Genomic DNA, 20,985 nt, shown 5'->3' on the forward strand with positions numbered 1-20,985 from the left:
TTCTTTCTTTTTTTTTTTTTTTTTGAGGAACTCTTTATGCCACATGGCACATTCATAGTATTGATATTTTACAGATTTACCTCAATTTGACATAAAGACATTTTGGGGAATTGTGGGTGGGGTGTGCTTTAGTGGAAGAATTTTTTCCTTAAGACTGTTAAAGAATTACCCCAAAACAAGAATGCTGACGATTTCATCATGATGAAATCTCTGAAGATATAGTTAAGGTATTCTCAGCATTTACTCTGATTGAAACAAGTAATATAACAAAAGGCATTTTTGTACAGATTTGTTATAGGCATTTTCTCATTATGTAAGAATTGGCATATTACATAAGCTTTGGAATAAAAATTGATACATATTTTTAGAAATACTAATTTTAATAATACATAGCATTTCACAATTGTTTGGCTAAGAGAAAACAATTTTTTTTTTAAACAGGCAAAGGAAAACGTTGGAAAAATTTATATTTTATCTTAGAGGGTAGTGATGCCCAACTTATTTATTTTGAAAGCGAAAAACGAGCTACCAAACCAAAAGGATTAATAGATCTCAGTGTATGTTCTGTCTATGTCGTTCATGATAGTCTCTTTGGCAGGTAAGAGACTGGTTTCCTATTTTTCTTTTGGAATTGTCTTAATAATAAAATAGTGGGTATAAACAAAGCAAACCAATTTTGAGAGCCCTAAAATCATCTTCTAAAAGTAGCAGATGTACTTCCTAGGTAATGTTTGCCTTCCTTGCTTAATTTTAGACTAACATACACATAAAGTCTACTCCATTGTGTTGCACAGAAATCTTTGGCATGACATTTCCTGTAGTATAAAGCATGTTTTCTCCCTGCCCCAACCAGCAATCTTTTGAGTGACTTAGAGTCTTTGTCACCTTTCCTCTGATTTTTTCACATGCTTTAACTCAGTGTACCCAAGAGTACTAGGTGCACTCAATTCTGCTATTAACTCTATATGCAAGTTCTTAAGAAAGTTAACGTTAAAAAATAATCTTAAAATTGTCTTGATAGGAAAAATGTATTTGAAATTAAAAAAAATTCTTATGTTTTCTTGGTTTTAAAAAAATGTACTCTGCACCCTTCTTGTGGGTTGAATCCTTCCTCAAACCAGTTGCCTATATGGTAGCAAGGTAGCAAACAGCACCAGAGAAAGGGCTGTAAGCATTCACTCCCATAATTATTAAAAAATCTTGAAAATATTCTACTGAGCCACCTCTCAACCAATTTTTAGTTTTGGGTTACCTGAGGTAGTGAAAGGAATGGGATTATCCTGATAGAATGAGGAGGCCCTTTTGTGCCCAGCTCTGTTGCTGGAAATGATCTCACCCAAATAGTGAGGATGCTCTACTTACCATATGTATGGGTGAAATGGATATTGGAGAGACAACACTATTCACTACTAAATGTAGTTTATTATCGTGAAAACAGTTAAAACAGTAAAAGTAGAATATTTTGGGAACAACTTTATTGAGATCAGTAATATGAAATAGGTGGCTCTTGATTCTTGGAGGATGGGTATGAATTCATTTGGATAGTTGAGCAGAGCTTCCTAACCAGTGTTCCATTAATCAGTATAGGTGTCCCTGGAGATACTAGTGGTTGTAAAATCCTATTGTAGTACAGATATTTAACAAATGTTTTATATTTCAAAAATTGTAACACTCAAAATCATATGATCCCTGTATAAACTGTTCTAATTCATTATTTTATTGGGGCAAAAGAATTGGTGCATAACACTTGGAGACAGAGAGCTTTTTATAGTGGCTATACTTCAGTACTTCCTACTTGCTTGTTCAATCATCCAGGTACTCTGAATGTTACTTTATTCACAGCTTCATTATGAAGCTACTTTTTATGTTCAAGCAGAAATGTCTCATTTTGTTTCTTACTTTTTTCATTTAACAGAGAAGTTAAAATTGTTTTAATTATCATAAAATATATAAGGAGGTTCTTGAAAAGAACATAATGAATTTGATATATTTTTCATTTTTACTACTTTAGCCTTAATGTACAGATATTAATTTTCCCACCACAAGGGCAATTTAGTGACTAACATTGGAAAGTAATTAGACTCATAAGATAAAAAATAATTTAAAAAAAATGTAACTCACTAGGCCCTGAAATATATTTAATTGCTAAATAGTTCTTTAATACTTTGAAACAAAGAAGGTCCTATGGAAATGCTAGTTAAGTTTATGACTGATGATAAGGCTTCATGATAGGAACATGTAAAGATTTTATGTCAAGATTATATATATGTTTGTCTGTAGACCTGAATTCCATATTAAATAATATAATGAAATGGAGGCTGTAATAAAATCTAAGCTGCTTCAGTTGCATGTGTTTTAAGTTTTATGTGAGAAATGGAATCAAAATACCTACTGTTGGATGCTGAAGTATGTTACCTGTCCAAAAGAAAAGTTTTGATGAAAGTTTATGATTACAGGAGAAAAACTTTTGGTGAATGCTTCTCATTTTGCGGATTTACTGAAGAATGAGTAAACTTCGTCAAATTATATGTACAATACAAAAAGATACGTGTTTTGACAGTTTATGGATTTAAGGCAGAAATTCAACCTTGGAAAAATGAGGTTAAAAATGATTCACTAATGATACTTACAACTGGAATTAGATGAATCTTAAGGAAGTATTAAGATGAATATTACAATATCTGTAAGATTGAAGAAAAGCTTTAGCATTATTTTGATATAGTTTATATGAACAGATGCAGTTAGATTGGAAGTCTGTTGGCACAATCAAAAGAAAGGTCCACGTTACACTTGACGGTAAAAGAGATATAATTGCTAGAGTAAAAAGAAGGATCAGATCCTGGAAGCACAAGTTGAAGATTCTGAATGATTCCTGTTCTGGTTAGTAACAAGAAAGGAGTTTCTGTCTGGTAGGGGGAAAAGCAATAAATATACATTTACCACTTGCTATAAGATTGTAGCTTGCTTCTTGTGCAGTTTCTTGTTGAAGGTGACTTAAAAGAATTTGAAGACATTAAAAAAAGTCTTTGTCATGAATTATATTTAATGATACCAAGTCTGAAACCTAGTATGAAAAAGTTATGTTCATGAGAACTAAACTCAAGTCTCTCATTTAGAAAACAGATTTTTCTTTTAAGGCTGGGCGCAGTGGCTCATGCCTGTAATCCCAGCACTTCGGGAGCCCAAGGTGGGCCAATTGCTTGAGCCCAGGGGTCGGAGACCAGGCTGGGGCTACATGGCAAACCCCCATCTCTTTAAAAAATTAAAAAATTAGCCAGGTGTGGTGGTGCACACCTGTGGTCCTAGCTACTCAGGAGAGTGAGGTATGAGGATTGTCTGAGCCCAGGCTCACAACTGCCAGGACGTTGCAGTGAGCTGACTGTACCACTACACCCACGGCAGAGTGAGGCCCTGTCTCAAACAAAACTAAACCAAAAACAACAATAAAATTTTTTTTTTCAAAGTATGCTAGTTTACCATCAACTATTTTTTTTAAAGTGCCTTCCTGTGAAATAGAGAAGCACTTAGTGAGAAAGACTGAATGCCAGGCAAATAGCATTAACAAAGTACATTTCAAGGAAATGAGAAGACCATATAATAGGACAAGTAGAAAAATAGGTTGATAAATTATGTATTACCATAGGATGCAAATACCAGAGGACAAAAGGGGAAATTATAGATGAATGTTAATATCTTATTATCAGATTAATGTCAGGCATTGAACATTTCCTGCATTGTGTACACATAGAACCTGATATGCCGACCTTTAGCATTTAGATGAAGACTAATGTGACAGTTAACAGCCACCTTCTGCAGTAGGTGATTAGTGCGCATGCTCAGCCTGATGCTGAACGAATGTTGGATGGCAGTGCTGTTTTCTTGCATGGCTTTAGTTGCACAGCTGTGCAATTTTTCCAGATTATTTTCAATATTAAGAGATCTCCAAGCACTCCATTTCCTTGTGTTAAACTTCTAACTTTTAATACTGCATTACTTAGAAAGATGTCTTAGTGATACAAAGTTATTCTTGTGAATATCCATGTGGTAATTAATTTTTACACCATCTTTTCATAGCTGGATCTCACTGTGGTATTTATTGCTTTACATTTATTTATGAAAATGTTTTGCTAGATATTAAATTTAAGATTGGCAGTTATTTTGCCATTTTAAAGATGGTTTTCTGCCTTCCAACATTTTCGTTGTCATTCAAATTGTTTCTGTTTTAGAGGTAATGTATCTCACACAACTTTCTCTGGATGCTTTGAGCTTTTTCCTTATATTTTTAGCAGTAAAACTAAAATGTACCTACTATAAATTAAAAAAAAAATTATCCTTAGGTTTGTAGTGCTTCATCAATCGGAGACCTGATGTTTTTTGTCAGTATTAGAAAACTCTTGGTTAATATCTATTTAAATGGTTAGTATCTAATTTAAACAGTTGTTCTGCCACATTCTTTTTTCTTCTTGGAGTCCTGTTAAAAAAAAGTTGCACTATTTCCCATGCTGTTTTCTATGTTTTTCATCCTTTTTTCCTCTGTGCCAACCTATATATTTTCTTCTGATCTTTCAGTTCACTAATCTTCCATTCTGCAGTTAAATCCACTTTTTCAAGACTTCATTTTATTACATTTTTTTCAATTTAGAATTTTCATTTTTTAAAAGATCCAGTTTCTGGCAAAATTCTTGTTACCTATTTTCTTAAACATTTTAATTATAATTACTTGAAAGTCTTGTCTGTCTTCAGTATCTGGATTATATGTATGTCTTTCTGGTTTTTCATCTTAACTTTTAGCCATTTAATCCTGATGCCTGTAGTGTCTGCTTACTTTGACTGAGTGGTAGACATTGTACATGAAAAACCATGGAAACTATGGATAATAATGTTATTGCGTCCAGAAAGAATTGTTCTTACGGATGGTGTAGGGATAGTGCATCTTGTAAAGGCTGTTCTATTTCTGGTTTGCCGTTATCATGAAGGCACAGCCCTTCAGGGGTCTCAATGGAAAGCCTGAAATTCATTTTTTTTTTCTCCTAGCACTATCAAACTACTGGATTTGTAGTTAGTTTTTTAGCCTTTTAGCAACTATTTTCTGCTTAGCGTCTCAGCTACACAGCTTACAAATTGGCAACTGACTTGAATGGAAAAGCTGTGGAGAATGTCAGGTTAATTATAGTATGATCTTGGCTCCTCAAACCTTAGCTGCTTTGATTGTTCTCCAGTGCTTTCAAACAGTTGTTTTTCTGTTTTGTATTACTATTTTAAGTTTTATCCAACTAGGGTGGTTAGTGTGATAGAGGCAACATTTAGAATTGGAAGTTTCCAATTCCTATTTTCCATGATTACTTTTAAGACATTCTCAAAGCATGAAAAGATAGTCTTTATCTTTAATAAGTGTTAAGCTTGTCCTCTGTGTATTTTTGCTATGGCTTCCTAACATTAGCATGATATAAAATCTTTGTTTAAAGCAGGAAACAGAAGTAACATTTATTGAGTTCCAAAAACATGCAGGCCCTTAATAAAGATTTTATCAATATTTTCAAGTCTATTTGGAAAGATAGCACATTTCCAAAAGTGATATAAATTATTACCTAATATTGTACTTACATATCAAATTATTTAAAATAATACTAAAGGAAGACAAGAACATTTTTTGTACAAAACTGTTCACTTAAACTCTAGAACAAGCATATGTATGAGGAGATGATGTTTCCATTTTAACAGGTGAAGAAAAATGATCAGTTCAGAAAAATTTGAATATACAGAATCACCTACAATATCCTTAGAGATAATTACTTAGAACATTTTTGGTCTAAGAACATTTCTAGTCTTTTTCCTGTGCGTATAAAGCTTTTCAGATTAGCTGTGTGCAGTTCAGCTTCAATTTGTTTGTAACTTTATTTCTAATGTCTTTTACAATTAATTGAAATTTCTTTACACTTTGAAATACTGACAAAATTTTAATAGTGCTGACATAAAGTTTTCTAAAATATATACAGCTGACTTTTTTTAGTAGTGATCTGGTACAGTGGAGTATTTAAGAATTATAATTTCATGTTAATTAATTTTGAGTGTTTTGGAAGCTGGTATAAATATTTTGCTACTTTTTATTAAGCTTCCTAATAATTTTTGTTTTTATTTTAAAGGCCAAACTGTTTTCAGATAGTAGTTCAGCACTTTAGTGAAGAACATTACATCTTTTACTTTGCAGGAGAAACTCCAGAACAAGCAGAGGTAAGATTACTGTTTCTCAAACTACCGTAAACTTTTATGTTAGCCCATGTTTTCTTATTAACTGGAATAGAAAATGATTGCATTCAAGATAAAGTGATAGAAGGCCTGAAATCTAATCATCTCTTATTTTAAGGAATGAGATTTCATATGTAAAAAGTTTTCTGAAAGAAATGCAGAAACAAACACAGTGAAGGGTTATTAGGAATGAAAACTCCATTTTAAATTGACCTTTAAATACTCTATGATGTTGAGACCAACTGAGAATGCTCATTTAAAATCCTCTCTGCATAAAGGTTATAGATAATCTCAGTATAATCCAAAGGTAAGCCAGTTAATTTTGCTAACAAGCATTAATTATTATTCTTCACTGGTTGAACTCCATGTCTGAAAATAAGTCAGTCAACACAAGGAAAGATATTTCAGGAATCTATTCTCCAAGCCAAGTCAAGATATAATGTCTACTTTAGATTAGCTATTGATCCATGTGCAGTGTCCTTCTTATAGCTTCTATTAAGTAATTGTGTGAAGAAATAATATTTTTAAAAAAACACTCTTTAAAAAATATTTTGCAACAAAGGGAGACCCCACCTCTATAACAAAAGTGAAAAATTAGCTGGGTGTTCTGGCTTATGCCTGTAGTCCCAGCCGCTGGGTAGAATGAGGCAGGAAGATTGCATTAGCACAGGAGTTTGAGTTATAGTGAGTAAGATCAAGACACTGTACCCCATCCTAGGCAACAAACTGAGACACTGTCTCTTAAAAATTTTTTTTGCTTTCTTTCAACTGTAGTATTTCTGGAGTATATGGTTGTATTTCATACAAATATGGCTAAATTTCTGCTTATACTCTAACGAAGGAACTTAAAGGTGGTTAAGAAGTGAAAGTGGCTTTGTTGGAAATATAATTTGCCAACCCTAGATATGAGGAAGATGCTCTTAAAAGTAGATCCTAGCATGAGACTCACAGAATAAACCTGAATGAGCTTATAACTGAATGTCATATTTCACATCTTTATAAAATATCTCACTTAAATGCTCATTTCACATGTAATGCACATAAAATATTATGGCTATGTATCCCTAATTTTTAGATGAGAAAGGTAGTGCTCAAAACATTTTGGTAACTTACATGATTTTTTTAAATGTTAGAAATTGAGTTAGAAATTTAAACTTCAGTATCCTATTTTCTAATTATTTTACCATGGTCCCTCTTTCTGAATAAAAATGTGTCACATACCATAATGACATTTCAGCATGTTTTGCAAGCCTGACATAGAACATGTTTTAATGTATTTATAAATAATATTTCTATATTTCCATAAATGGTATTTCCAGTTTTTGTTGATTTGTTGGGCTGTGGGGGTCTCTGGTTATTCTCTTCTATTTCAAAAAGCTATGGTAACTGATTTGGTTTTAATTTGCTGTAATATAAAGACAGTCTCTAAATATTAATAAAGTTCAGCTTCATTGAAATAGCCAACAAACTAAAGACAATTGAATAAAGCAATAGTACACAGCTTTCCAGAAACATGTAAAAACCAAAGTGAATATTTAGATTTATTTTTAATAAACCTTAGTTCTCTCCTTTTCCCCAAAGCACTAGATAAACATTTTAAAAATATGGCTGCAATTTGATTTGAATATTAGGCTAAAATGATTTTTAAAATCTAATGTTATATTTGAAAAGCTTAAAAATAACCCAAATCCCCTTACACATTTCTACCTGTATCATGGTCTAAAGTATAGATTAGTATGCTTGTCATGGGATCAGTCATCACATTATCAGTTGGTTTTACAATCAGCCCTCTCCCTCTCTCACAAAATGTATCAAGTTAAATGCCACCTAAGCTTGCCTCAAGTGTAACAGCTTAATTATACATTGACAGTTAATTTCTCCAAGGTAGTATCTGTTTGGGAGAAATAGTTTCTTTAATGTAATTAAAGAAAGTGGCCACTTGTTGATGTGTTTAATACATAAATTCAAACAAAGATTTATACAGAATTACAATTGTTTTGGTTGTTTTATTATTATTATTTTATTATTTGTTATTTTTGTTATTTTATTATTGGTTATTGTTATAAAGTACAGTATAGTCTGAGAATAGAAATGGCAGTGTAAAGAAGGAAAGAATTGTTGAATTTGAAAAAAAAAAACCTAACTGATGATTTGGAAACCAAATAAACAAGTGTATATTTCTTCGAAATGTTTTTCTTTGCAGGATTGGATGAAAGGTCTGCAGGCATTTTGCAATTTACGGAAAAGTAGTCCAGGGACATCCAATAAACGCCTTCGTCAGGTGAAGCTTAATTTTCTTGGATTTTTAATTGTCACATTTTGCTCTAACACTTTGCTCTTTTTATTTTATTTTTATCTGAACTGTTTTGGACATCATATCTTATGAGGGGTTAAGCCATGCCGCCACTTGCTTCAGTAGCAGGAAAACGTTACTTCTTTATGAAAGAGAATGTTCTTTCTTAGTCCAAAATGCCAACTGTTAAAAACATAAGAAAGATTATTCTTCCACTTTAAATAACAACACTAAACCAACACAGCAGAAACTGTTCTGTTGGGCACTTAATTTTCCTTCAAAAAATTATTTTGGCCTCTTTCAAAAAAGTAGAACGTTGAAAAGATCATCAGATTTATAGCACTAATCCCAGTAAACTTTTTTGGGATTTTCATTTTGAAGAACAGCTTTTAAAACCTACTGCTTAACTCTTAGGAAATATTTAATCTTATTTGAAACTGTAACAATCGCTTCTGGGCCTTTTGGCTAAGATCAAGTGTAGAAACTGTAACATGCCCTATACTTTGATTTGTGGAGAGTTAAGCTAGGCTTTCTCTTTTTTTGCCTTTACAAGGGTAACTTTATAACCTCCATTTCTTGGCTTTTTTCTTTTTAGTAATCCTTGTATAATTGGAAGAAGTTAGGCAAATTTTGACATTCTCGAGGTTTTAAAGAAAGTTTAGTACAATATTTATTTACTGACCAAAGTGTCTCCTGTTCTCTTTGTGTGAATATCTGATAAGCTGAGTGATTAACATAGTGTTCTACTGGGAGTGGATAATGGTTGATATTTAGGTGACTAAATAGTCCCTGTAACCCAAAGTCTGGCTCTTCCCCAGGGAAATTTAAGTATACACACAATCGCCATGTCTTCATAACATTGTAACATTTTGTAAGCTATCAAAAATCAGATCGGATTTTTGCTAATAAGAGCAAGTTGTATTTTGTATGAAACTTGAGCCATTAAACTGACATTTGCAGGTTTAATATAATCATAGCTAACATCTCTCAAGCACTTTTTATATATCAATGGGCAGTGCGATTTTGTGATTTACATATACTGTCGGCCCTTTCTATTCATGGGTTCTGCATCAGTGGACTCTACCAACCGCGGGTCAAAAATATTCAGAAAAAAATACAATAAAAAGATACAGTATAACAACTATGTACATAGCATTCACATTGTATTAGGTATTACAAGTAATCTAGAGATGATTTACTGCATACAGGAGGGCATGCATAGATTTTATGCAGATACTACGTCATTTTCTATACAGGACTTGAGCATCTTGGGCTTTGTTATTTGCCAGGACAGGGAGGTGGAGGGTCTTGGAATCAGTCCCCCACAGATACTGAGGGATAACTAGTTTGTAATCCTTATTACAACCTGTACCGTAGACTTTATACTTACATATTAGAAAGATGAGGTTTAGAGGGACGGATTTGTCCAAGGCCACACAAGTAGTATATGGCAAGAGAGAAAAAGGACCTGATACTAGAAGGTGGATGATCTGAGTTTTGGCATCCAAACTAACAAATAACTTAGTTTCTTTAGGTTTGTATCCTTTCCTATAAAATAAGAGGGTAAAGTCAGTGTTTTAAAAATTTTTAGCTGAGGAACTCTTTTATAGAATCTTCCAGGTAAGTATTATATAACATACGGGATTTTGATTTGAGTAGTGACAGTTGTTTACTTATATTGATAAAGAATTTTCTTAACTTCATTTTCTCTTTATCGTTTTATGGTAGAAAAGGTGTATTTCATTATTTCTCTAAGAATATACTGGGAGAAATAACTTGTAAAATAAAATTGCATTGTTTTATCTTTTAGGTGGGAAGAATTATTTTAAAGGTTTGAATGTTTTAAGTATGTCATATACAAATATATAACCAAAGCTCACATTTTTTGAAAAAAGAGGAAAATAAGTCATTATTTTTGGCTTTGTATCTTAGAGTAATTGCTTTTGAAATGTAGTGCAATTCTAGAAATCTGGGGTAATAATTTTTTTTTTTTTTTTTTAGGTCAGCAGCCTTGTTTTACATATTGAAGAAGCCCATAAACTCCCAGTAAAACATTTTACTAATCCATATTGTAACATCTACCTGAATAGTGTCCAAGTAGCAAAAACTCATGCAAGGGAAGGGCAAAACCCAGTATGGTCAGAAGAGTTTGTCTTTGAGTAAGTCTTATTTTATCATTACATTAATCATTTTCTTTTACCATATTGCATTTCTTTCTATTTTTTTAGTCTCTGTATCTAAACCATCAGAACAAGGTACCATATCCAGGTGTTCTAATAGCATTATATATATATATATATATATATATATATATATATATATATATATATATATATAAAAAAAATGTATTTTGTTTTCTGTTCTATTTGTTCACCTTTATTTGTGAGGTGCTATGCCCTTGGTTTTTCCACTTAGTTATTAACATGAATTAGCAAGTCAAAAAACATTTACTAACCCACACATACAAAACATTTACTAGGGTTTCCAGTACTTATTTGAATGAATTATTAGTTTAGGAGGTTAAAGATGGTAGGAAAAGTGTGTAATTTGCATGTCTTCTGTATACCAAATAATAAAATATGTTGTGAATCTGGTTTTAGGTCTAGCACACTCACTGTTTTTTTTTTAAAGCAGAAATAAGGGGTTTATTTGATACTAGAACTAAAGAAATAAGGTAGTTTGATGCCAAAACATTTTGTTAATTCTTTTTCTCCTTGCTTCTTTAGTGATCTTCCTCCTGACATCAATAGATTTGAAATAACTCTTAGTAATAAAACAAAGAAAAGCAAAGATCCTGATATCTGTAAGTTGATACAGAAACTTTCTAAAATAGAAAAAGCATGTTTTATATATTTGTAAAATTCACAATGAAAGTCTTAAAATAGAAATAAAAAAACAGAAATGCAAGTAGTATAATTTGAGATAGTTTCTTTCTGTACATACTGTTAAGCAATTAAGATTAAAATATCTAGCCACACTTCTTTCTCCAATGAATAGGAAGAATAAGGAAGTGAGTAGAGTGGTCTTTTTGTAGGGCTTGCCCTCATCCCTTCTTTCTACTTTTTAGGTTTTTCCTGTTTTTTTTTTTTTTTTTTCTTTTTTTCTTTTGAGATGGAGTCTTGCTTTTGTTGCTCAGACTGGAGTACAGTGGTGTGATCTTGGCTCACTGCAACCTCCGCCTCCCAGGTTCAAGCAGTTCTCCTGCCTCAGCCTCCTGAGTATCTGGGACTACAGGCGCCCGCCACCATGCCTGGCTAAGTTTTGTATTTTTAGTAGAGACGGGGTTTCACCATGTTGGCCAGGCTGGTCTCGAACTCCTGACCTCAGGTGATCTGCCTGCCTCGGCCTCCCAAAGTGCTGGGATTACATTAGCATATAAGTAAAAAAGTATTCTATTTAAAAATTTCCCTTAAATTGAATATGTCACTTATTCACTTCTGGTAGTCAAAGGCTCCCAGTTCCTGTCCTCAGCAGCACAACTCCTTCCATCCTGCTGCTAAAACAGTTGACAGTGGGATTTACCGATTCACATCAGGGTGAATTAGGTTAATAGCTTCTTAAAACTCAGGCTTAGGGAAGGAAGTGATATGTATTAACAGACAGATCAAAGCCTGAATATTTCTCTATAAAATGTTTATTCTGTAATTTTTTGTAGTAATTTTAGTTTTCCATTACTTTTACGATAAAATCCAAACCCCATAGTAGTAACACAGAAGGAAGGCCATACCTTATATTTGAAGTGCTCTTTTTTCTTTTTTCACTACTTTTCTTCTTAGCTACACCTCCAGATCTTGTCAGCTCAAGGGTTACCTGTTGAAAGTGGAGTTTTCACCTCCACAGGCTGAATTAGATATTATTTCTCTGTACTCAAATAGCATTCACCACTGTTAACAGCACTTATCAATGCTGAAACATAATTGATTTCTTGCCTTCTTGACTAAACTGACCTCTATGCAACTCAAAGACCACATCTCAATCATCTCTATACTCTCTACTACCTATCAGAGTTTAGTGCATAGTAGACATTCAGTAAGTGAATGAAACAATTAAATATTGAATTTGTGATGTTACTGAAAACTCCTTTAATGAAAAGCATTTAACACCATAGGGAAGACTGAACACCAGGAAAATTTACTTGCATGACTAATTATTGTGTTATCTTTTTAGACAATAATTGCTTGTTTTTCTTCCCAAGTATTTATGCGCTGCCAGTTGAGCCGATTACAGAAAGGGCATGCCACAGATGAATGGTTTCTGCTCAGCTCCCATATACCATTAAAAGGTATTGAACCAGGGTCCCTGCGTGTTCGAGCACGATACTCTATGGAAAAAATCATGCCAGAAGAAGAGTACAGTGAATTTAAAGAGGTATTAAATTATTTATCAGTCTTGTTCTTGTTGGAATTAACAGAAACATTTAACATTTAATAAAAGATCCATGAAGCTAAACATAGTAATTCATAGCTTAGTAGCACACTGACGCCAGAGAAGATTTAAAACCTTGTTTTATAGTGTAATTTTGGTAGAAATAGATAGACTACAAATTCATTCTATTTTAAATAAATTTATTCAATGGTACATCATTTTAAATATAAGAATTTGTGAAAGAACATATTTCTTGTTAGTCTCATGGAGCATGCTTATAATGCTGTGTACTTTAAACAGTCTTTTAAAATGTCATTTTAGCTTATACTGCAAAAAGAACTTCATGTAGTCTATGCTTTATCACATGTATGTGGACAAGACCGAACACTACTGGCCAGCATCCTACTGAGGATTTTTCTTCACGAAAAGCTTGAATCGTTGTTGTTATGCACACTAAATGACAGAGAAATAAGCATGGAAGGTATAGTATGGCTATGTTAGTGTGATACTTTAAGAAACTGGGTTTAGATTTTATATCAAGGATATAGGGACTCTATCTCTGAATATACTAAATTGTTAAATTATATTGCAAAATAAGTTATTCTGTTTTCCCTCCTTAAAAATTGCAGTTGGATGTCAGTTCTGATTATGTTGGTTACTATGGGGAGCTGGTATTTCTAATGTAGGTTTTGGCAGATAAGTACTACAAGCCACAAGAAAGTGGTACCTGTGTCTACATCAATGGCTTGACTGGCATATTTAACTGTATTCTCTTGTTCATTTTTTATTTTTTTTTTGAGATGGCGTCTCAGTCGCCCAGGCTGCAGTGCAGTGACGCAATCTCGGCTCACTGCAACCTCCACCTCTCGGGTTCAAGCGATTCTCCTGCCTCAGCCTCCTGAGTAGCTGGGACTACAGGCATGTGCCACCACACCCGGCTAATTTTTTATTTTTATGTTTTAGTAGAGACGGGGTTTCACCATGTTGGCCAGGCTGGTCTTGAACTCCTGACTTCAGGTGATCGCCTACCTCAAGCCTCCCAAAGTGCCGGGGTTACAGGTCTTGTTTAATTTTTACTTCTTCATTACACAGAAGCTGGGTGTCAGCTGCATTTTATTTCTAACTTTTATAGATAGGTAGTTCCCAAGCTGCTGGACACAGTGCTTTTAATGGCTTACAAAATAATCCACCCTCCCCCCGCCCCCCACACAGACCACCAAGCACTTTGATTCAGTAACAGTTCTTGCTTCTGGGTTCCCCAAATAAATTGTAAAGTTTAGAACTATTTCCTCCTCATCACAAAATATAGATTTGTCAAGGAATAGATAAAATGGTGGTCCTTATTTTACACTGAGTTTATCTTTTCTGACAGCATTTGTATTTCATTAAAATTTTACTGAAACTCAGTAGGCACGTTTTAAGCTAATAAATTAATCTATACTGGGATTTTGTGTTATATCCTTAATTGTAAATAAACCCCAAAATTTCAAAGCATGGGGTGAATGGGCAGCAAAGCTGATTTATGGTCCTAATTTTGTCATTAGCTGTCTAATTGATCTTAAGTCATATAACAATTCTGAGTCTTCATTTTTCCATATGAACATGGCAGTGTTAATCCCTTCTCCTGTTTATGCTCTAATGAGATAATACATATGAAAGTCTTAACAGAGTTAAGTCTGTAGAAGTATAGGATGTCATTGTAATTAGTACTTCAGCGCTGCATGCAAAAAGTACATTTAAGTGGCTATTCCTGTTGAGGTAAAATGAATTCACTTAATTTCCAATTTGGTCACATTAGGTCAGTCCTTTACAAATAATCTTCTAATGTAAATATTTGTGTAGATGAAGCCACTACCCTATTTCGAGCCACAACACTTGCAAGCACCTTGATGGAGCAGTATATGAAAGCCACTGCTACACAGTTTGTTCATCATGCTTTGAAAGACTGTATTTTAAAGATAATGGAAAGCAAGCAGTCTTGTGAGGTAAGAATTTAATGTTTTAAGAAGTATTTTTGCAAAGAACATATTTTAATAGGTAATAATTTGTAGCCAATTACATTTTAAGGAAAATATATTAAATTTCTAAAATTATTCCTCATAGCAGTTACACCTGTCTGTAATACATTTATAAAAATGTTCTGCAAAATGGACTTTTTAAAAAAGATGTACTTTATTTTGGGATTAAAAACCATCAAGTTGCACCAGAAATTCATGAAAATACTTTGTCATTTCCTCTACTGTACTAATAATCTATATACTACTTACAGAAAGCGTGCATAAGATAAATGGAAGGTTTTGTTAGTCACTCATTATATAACCCACGTAGCACTTCATTACATCTTGGTTTGTCCTTGAAGGTTTTTTTGCAAGAGGAGAATTATGAGATAACCTCAACTAAAACAAAAAACATCTTTTTAGGATTATTAAAGCTTCAGTATAAATTCATAATAAACTATTAAGACAGTAAGGAATCTCACACACATATTCTCTCATTTTAATGGTAAAGCAACTACAGAGAAATAATATATTTTAGATCTGATACAAAAATCAGTTTAACGAATTGTTTTTGACAGTGGACACTGGGACCTAGCAAATGTTAATCCTGCACGAAGGTGTCAATTCGTACTGATAACTTGAAGGGAAGAAATTAGTGATTTAATGCTGGAAATGTGGGGTAATGCCATAGTTGGCCTAACATAAGGATGACACAGAAGTGCAGCAGGTAGGTAGTGAGTCTCTGGACTTTAGAGATAGGCTACGGAATTCCGACTTCCACAGATAAATGTACTCTGCTGACACTAGATCAGAAGGGTTACAGAAAAAGTTATGAGAAAGGTTTGTGATTCTGCCTGAGACATTTGATATTTTTATTAGCCATTAAATAAGCCTCATTCAGAAAAGCTTTTAATCAGCTTTTTTTCCCCTCAAATAAATAGAATTGACTAACCACTGTTTGCTTTTCAGTTGGCTAATTGGGAATAAATGGTAACAAACCTACCAGAAGGAGTTCCATAGAGAAAACTACTTAAAAACTGCCATTTATACAAAGAAAAAAGATCAATACACACAGAGATACTGAAAAATAGACAACCTTGAAAACTACAACTGCTTGTTTTCCTCTATTCATTTGCATTTGTCATTGCCAACATGCATTTATATTGATTTATTCCTTCTTTTAGTTAAGTCCATCAAAGTTAGAAAAAAATGAAGATGTGAACACTAATTTAGCACACCTATTGAACATACTTTCAGAGCTTGTGGAGAAAATATTCATGGCTTCAGAAATACTTCCACCGTAAGTGGTGAAATTTTCATTTGACAAGAAATTGTGTATCTATGTCTTGAGAAATTTCTATTTCTAAAACGTGAAAGTTTTTCTGTTGTCCTAATATTATTATACTCTGAAAAAGTCATGGTTAATCTTTATAAGATGAATTGTATTTAAAGAAAATAACTGTCTTAATAAAACCACTCATTACTTTTGTACAAGCCAATATGTCTGGTTTGTATTATAGTAGCTTGGGGAGTGAATAGAGGTTTATAGTTTCAGATTTGAGATTGTAAAAGATATCTTGTCTATCCATTTAGTCTATACTCGATAGACTAATCACTCTGTTAATATGCTTGTAGGCCTCCAGTATTAGTGAACTCACTTGTTCAGGTAGAAGTTAACAAGTCTAAATCTTTCCCCCCAGAATTTGCATCTGGTTAGTTCTCTATATCTGAAAGTAAATGTCAGGAAGTTGACTGAATAAATTGATGATGATAAACTTAGTGGATAAAGTTTTCCTTACCGCTTGCTGAATGTCTCATTACCTGTGGCAAAATACTTTTTTTGGGGGAAGAGGCCAGTTTTATTAAACTGTGATATATTTGGGTAAATTAAGCTTTTGGCTGCTAGCAGATCAGTATTTTCACTTGCTTTCTGTGTTGAGATGATTGTGTTATTTTGGCAGGACATTGAGATATATTTATGGGTGTTTACAGAAATCTGTTCAGCATAAGTGGCCTACAAATACCACCATGAGAACAAGAGTTGTGAGGTAAGGCTCATCAATTCATTTGTTAAATCACATACTGATAGGTGGATAATTATGAGAAATTGAAGAATAACAATATACAATTCAATGCTTTTTTCTTTGGCTTTTATGTCAAAGCCCTGTTGCATATTTTCTAAGTCCAGATGGCTCCTAAACTTAAAGTTACTATGAGATTTAGCTACCGTTTGCGTTTTCTAAAAACATGAACATTCATTTATAGTCAAGTATTGGGGATTTTTAAACCCTTACAAGATAGGGCTAAAAGTTATATGACTAACAAAATCTGTAGCTAACTTCATATAGTATTCTTCATACATACACACACACATTGATTGCTAGTGAGAGAGAAGAGCAGTAATTGACCGATTTAGATATTAATTGGTTTGTTACAATCTGTGACTCTGAGCTAATCTGTAACCAGAACATGTAGTTCTGAAGCTGTGTTTCATTCTGCTCATTGTACCATAATTAGGAAGAACTGTTTTGGCAAACCATGGAATTTGGGAGCTTATGTAAGTTTACTTCATTATCATTATTCTAACTTATTTTTCCAATGAAGAAGCAGATCTGTCTGGAGAGGTTAAGTTGAACTAAGGTTATATAGAAAGCTGGTGGCTAAGGCAGAACTACAGGTAATTTTCTAAGACCCAATCTGATATCCTTATTTGCTTTTGTTAAGCATACTCCAACCAATACCCCAACTAATTCCAGGCAAATGGAAGTTTATGCAAAAGCGTCATGGAATACAGCAGTTTTCTAATAATATAATTTGTTATTTAGAATATATACTGTCATGTCATGCTATATTTAAAATAATTAGGCAACCATTAACACCATTATTACAGTTTGTTTTGAAAATGTGTGTTAATCCTGCCTCCAACCTAAATTTTGTCAAGGGGCTTCTATTTCTTTTTTGGGGGGGCAGGTAAAATTTCTCTTGGTTATGATATGACATAATATTTAAGAACTACAGATTCTGTTTTTCTTGGCATTAGTGGTGATTGGGAGGAACAGAAAAGAATTACAAGCATAATATTCCAGCACAGTTATGTGTGAGATGTAAATTCAAACTGTTCTATAAATTTGTAAGTTTCAAACAACTTAACTGTTAAGCAAACACAGCAGGAAATTGTAAACTGTTTCATGCAAGAGGGTGTTTTAGGGCATTTTTGCCAAAGTTGCTCATAGACCTACTATGTATAATTATCACAATATTTTCAAGTAAAGTTTACAAGATTCTTTAAATTTGGGAAGTCCAAATTAAAGACTTAATTGTTATTTTTTTGAGACAGGGTCTCGCTCTGTTGCCCAGGCTGGAGTGCAGTGGTGTGATTTCGGCTTACTGCAACCCCCGCCTCCCAGGTTCAAGTGATTCTCGTGCTTCAGCCACCCAAGTAGCTGGGATTACAGGCATGCACCACCACACCTGGCTATTTTTGTATTTTTAGTAGAGATGGGGTTAGACCATGTTGGCCAGGCTGGTCTTGAACTCCTGGCCTCAGGTGATACACCCACCTTGGCCTCCCAAAGTGCTGGATTACAGGCATGAGCCACCATGCCCAGCCAATATATTAAAATTTCTATAAACGCTGTTTGAGAAGTAACATCTTTACTTTCTAAGAGTCCAAAAATTAGCAAACAGGTACATGTTCAAAGGTAAATGCTAAGAAATAGAGTAATCCACTCTAACAGAGAACAGAGATTGTGTCTATTAATCTCTAGAAGGAATTGTGTAACTCATTATTTTGGGAATAATGCTTGTCTTTACATGGATTATGTCTATCAATCTGTAGAAGGAATTGCGTAATTCATTATTTTAGGAATAATGCTTGTCTTTACATGGGGCAAGTAAGAGGTTATTAGTGTGGATTCTTCTTAAAAAGAAATTAGAGAGAAATTATCTACATGACAACATATCCTCCCTACCAGTGACTAAAGGAGGCAGAATAGGAGTATCTATGCAAGCTTCATTTTAACACTGACATTGTCCCAAAGTAAACTTAGCAGATAAAATCATATATGACAGCTGTTAGTATAATTTTTGCTCTTGCTATTATTGTTTTGTAATTTGACAACTTTTTAAAACTTTAGAATTCCTAATGTCTTGCCTTAAAAGTTTTTCAGGCTGGGCATGGTGGCTCAAGCCTGTAATCTCAACACGTTTAGACCAAGACAGGAGGATTGCTTGAGGCCAGGAATTTGAAATTGTCCTGGGCACCGTAGCGAGACTCTGCTTTCTACAAAAATAATTTAAAAAAAAAGAAAATTAGCCAGGTATGGTGATGTGCACCTATAGTCCTAACTGCTCTGAGCCTGAGGCAAGAGAATTGTTTGATCCCAGGGGTTCAAGGTTGCAGTGAGCTGTGATTGCGGGCCACTGCACTCCAGCCTGGGTGACAGAACAAAACCTTTCCAGTGTTCTATTATAGACGCTTTCATTTATCAATAAGTCACTTTTTCTCTAGTGCAATGGATTCTTATTTTTATGTGAATCATCAACAAAATCAATGCAACCAACTTAGGCTGCTCTGTTTAAATAAAGTAAGAAATGAAGGTGTCTGAAGTTCTAAAACTGTACAGAACTATGCTTATATAAAAAGTTTATTTCTACTCCTGTGGTATTTCAGAAATTCTTAGGGTTCCTGAGGATACTACTTTCTCTAAGTATCAAATGACCACTAGCCTGGAAATAATAAATAGTAAGCAAGACAGTAAATACTACAGATAAACAACATTTTCCCAAAGTTAATCCAAATTCTAAATTGGGAAAAGTGGGTAATACGTTCAAGAAGCAGACATATATATTCTTAAAATATGATGCTTTGGCTTACTGTTTTCTTAAAGCTTTCTGTGTCTCGGCTTTCTTTTATTGGTTTAGAGTGAATTCTATGGTTCTATGAGTACTAAAAATTCTGTTTATACGTATTGTTTTAATGTAACACATTATATAGGTGTTTTCTAAAAAAAAAAAAAAAAAATTTCCCTCCCATTCAGTGGTTTTGTTTTTCTTCGACTCATCTGTCCTGCCATCCTGAATCCACGGATGTTCAATATCATCTCAGGTAATCAGCTTTTGATAAATTTTGAAATTCAAAATATTAGAATTAACAGTTTCATACTATTTAGTAAGACTACTCTTAAAAGAAATTAAATATATATATTTTTTTGATTATCCAATTCTAGTCATGGCATATATAAAGTATTCCAAAGCACCCTTTCTTCCTTCCTTCCTTCCTTGTGCTTCTTGGGCTTTTTTCTTTTTGTTTCTTTTCTTCCATCTCATATCTGGTCTGAGATGATATGATTACACACATTCTACCTTTTTTCTACCCCTATTGTGTCTCAAACCTTTATAATAAATGACTTCTTGTAGTCTGCAACTTGGCTTTTTTAAGTTGGGAAGAGCTTTGCTTAGCCCATTGCTAGACTGCTGCCAGCTGGATCTTCAAGATCAAATTAAATGATATCTACAGTTGGAATAGTGTTCTGTGAGTACTTACGAAGAAAGCGGTCCTGGTTCCTCCCGTTAGAGATTTTTAAAGTCACCAGTTATATAGTGTAAACTGGCCATTTTAAACTTTGGTAAACCCGATCCAGTTTTATTACCCATATATCCATTTTGAGATGACTTTCAGGTGTTACAAGCTTCTTTCAAAGAAAGGATAACAGGGATATTTGTGACTTTGAATGTAATAATGAACCATTATAAACAGTAGGAACCAGAACCATTTTTACCTTAATAATCTGAAGCTCAAAATTGTACTAAAAATGTTTTGGAATGTCTTTTTACTTCTATATAGCCATCACATCTCTGTAATTATCTTTTATTGCTACTAACGTGGTTAAATCTACAAATCTATTAAGATTAAGGGTTTGAAATTCTTTTGGAGAGATTTATCTGGACGTTCGCCTCAGACAACACTATCTAAAACTAGGCAGTCAGGTAGATTATCTATGGGATTTTACTGTTAAATAATTAAGTTCCAGAGCTTACATTTAATAGTCAACAATACTTTTCATTTACATCCTATTATCTGTG

The 20,985-nt window shown here is 33.5% G+C and overlaps 2 protein-coding genes and 1 pseudogene across 7 annotated transcripts in view; 2 read left to right on the plus strand and 1 right to left on the minus strand.

The window, feature by feature from the left end:
- The window catches only part of RASA1 (RAS p21 protein activator 1), a 122,978-nt gene that overhangs the window by 94,830 nt on the left and 7,163 nt on the right, over positions 1-20,985 (plus strand). For all 3 annotated transcript variants that reach the window (XM_055233024.2, XM_055233025.2, XM_055233026.2), the window contains exons 11-21: positions 442-598; positions 6,144-6,231; positions 8,450-8,527; positions 10,541-10,698; positions 11,266-11,342; positions 12,735-12,907; positions 13,226-13,385; positions 14,747-14,889; positions 16,086-16,201; positions 16,863-16,949; positions 19,941-20,008. In XM_055233024.2, coding sequence (XP_055088999.1) covers positions 442-598; positions 6,144-6,231; positions 8,450-8,527; positions 10,541-10,698; positions 11,266-11,342; positions 12,735-12,907; positions 13,226-13,385; positions 14,747-14,889; positions 16,086-16,201; positions 16,863-16,949; positions 19,941-20,008 — 1,305 coding nt within the window. The remainder of the gene's footprint in view (positions 1-441; positions 599-6,143; positions 6,232-8,449; positions 8,528-10,540; positions 10,699-11,265; positions 11,343-12,734; positions 12,908-13,225; positions 13,386-14,746; positions 14,890-16,085; positions 16,202-16,862; positions 16,950-19,940; positions 20,009-20,985) is intronic.
- The window catches only part of CCNH (cyclin H), a 101,658-nt gene that overhangs the window by 52,500 nt on the left and 28,173 nt on the right, over positions 1-20,985 (minus strand). The window contains exons 10-11 of one of the 4 annotated variants that reach the window (XR_010114453.1): positions 15,172-15,300; positions 12,593-12,860 (exon numbers count right to left, since the gene is read on the minus strand). The exons of 1 other annotated variant lie outside the window; for it this stretch is intronic. The gene's annotated coding sequence lies outside the window, so the exon portion shown is untranslated. Of the gene's footprint in view, positions 1-12,592; positions 15,301-20,985 lie in introns of those variants that run through there. 2 more of the 4 variants (XR_010114452.1, XR_010114451.1) reach the window with 2 other exon arrangements.
- LOC129457959 (uncharacterized) lies at positions 8,985-9,102 on the plus strand (annotated as a pseudogene).

Source organism: Symphalangus syndactylus, chromosome 11, assembly GCF_028878055.3.
Source record: "Symphalangus syndactylus isolate Jambi chromosome 11, NHGRI_mSymSyn1-v2.1_pri, whole genome shotgun sequence".
Taxonomy (NCBI): domain Eukaryota; kingdom Metazoa; phylum Chordata; class Mammalia; order Primates; family Hylobatidae; genus Symphalangus; species Symphalangus syndactylus.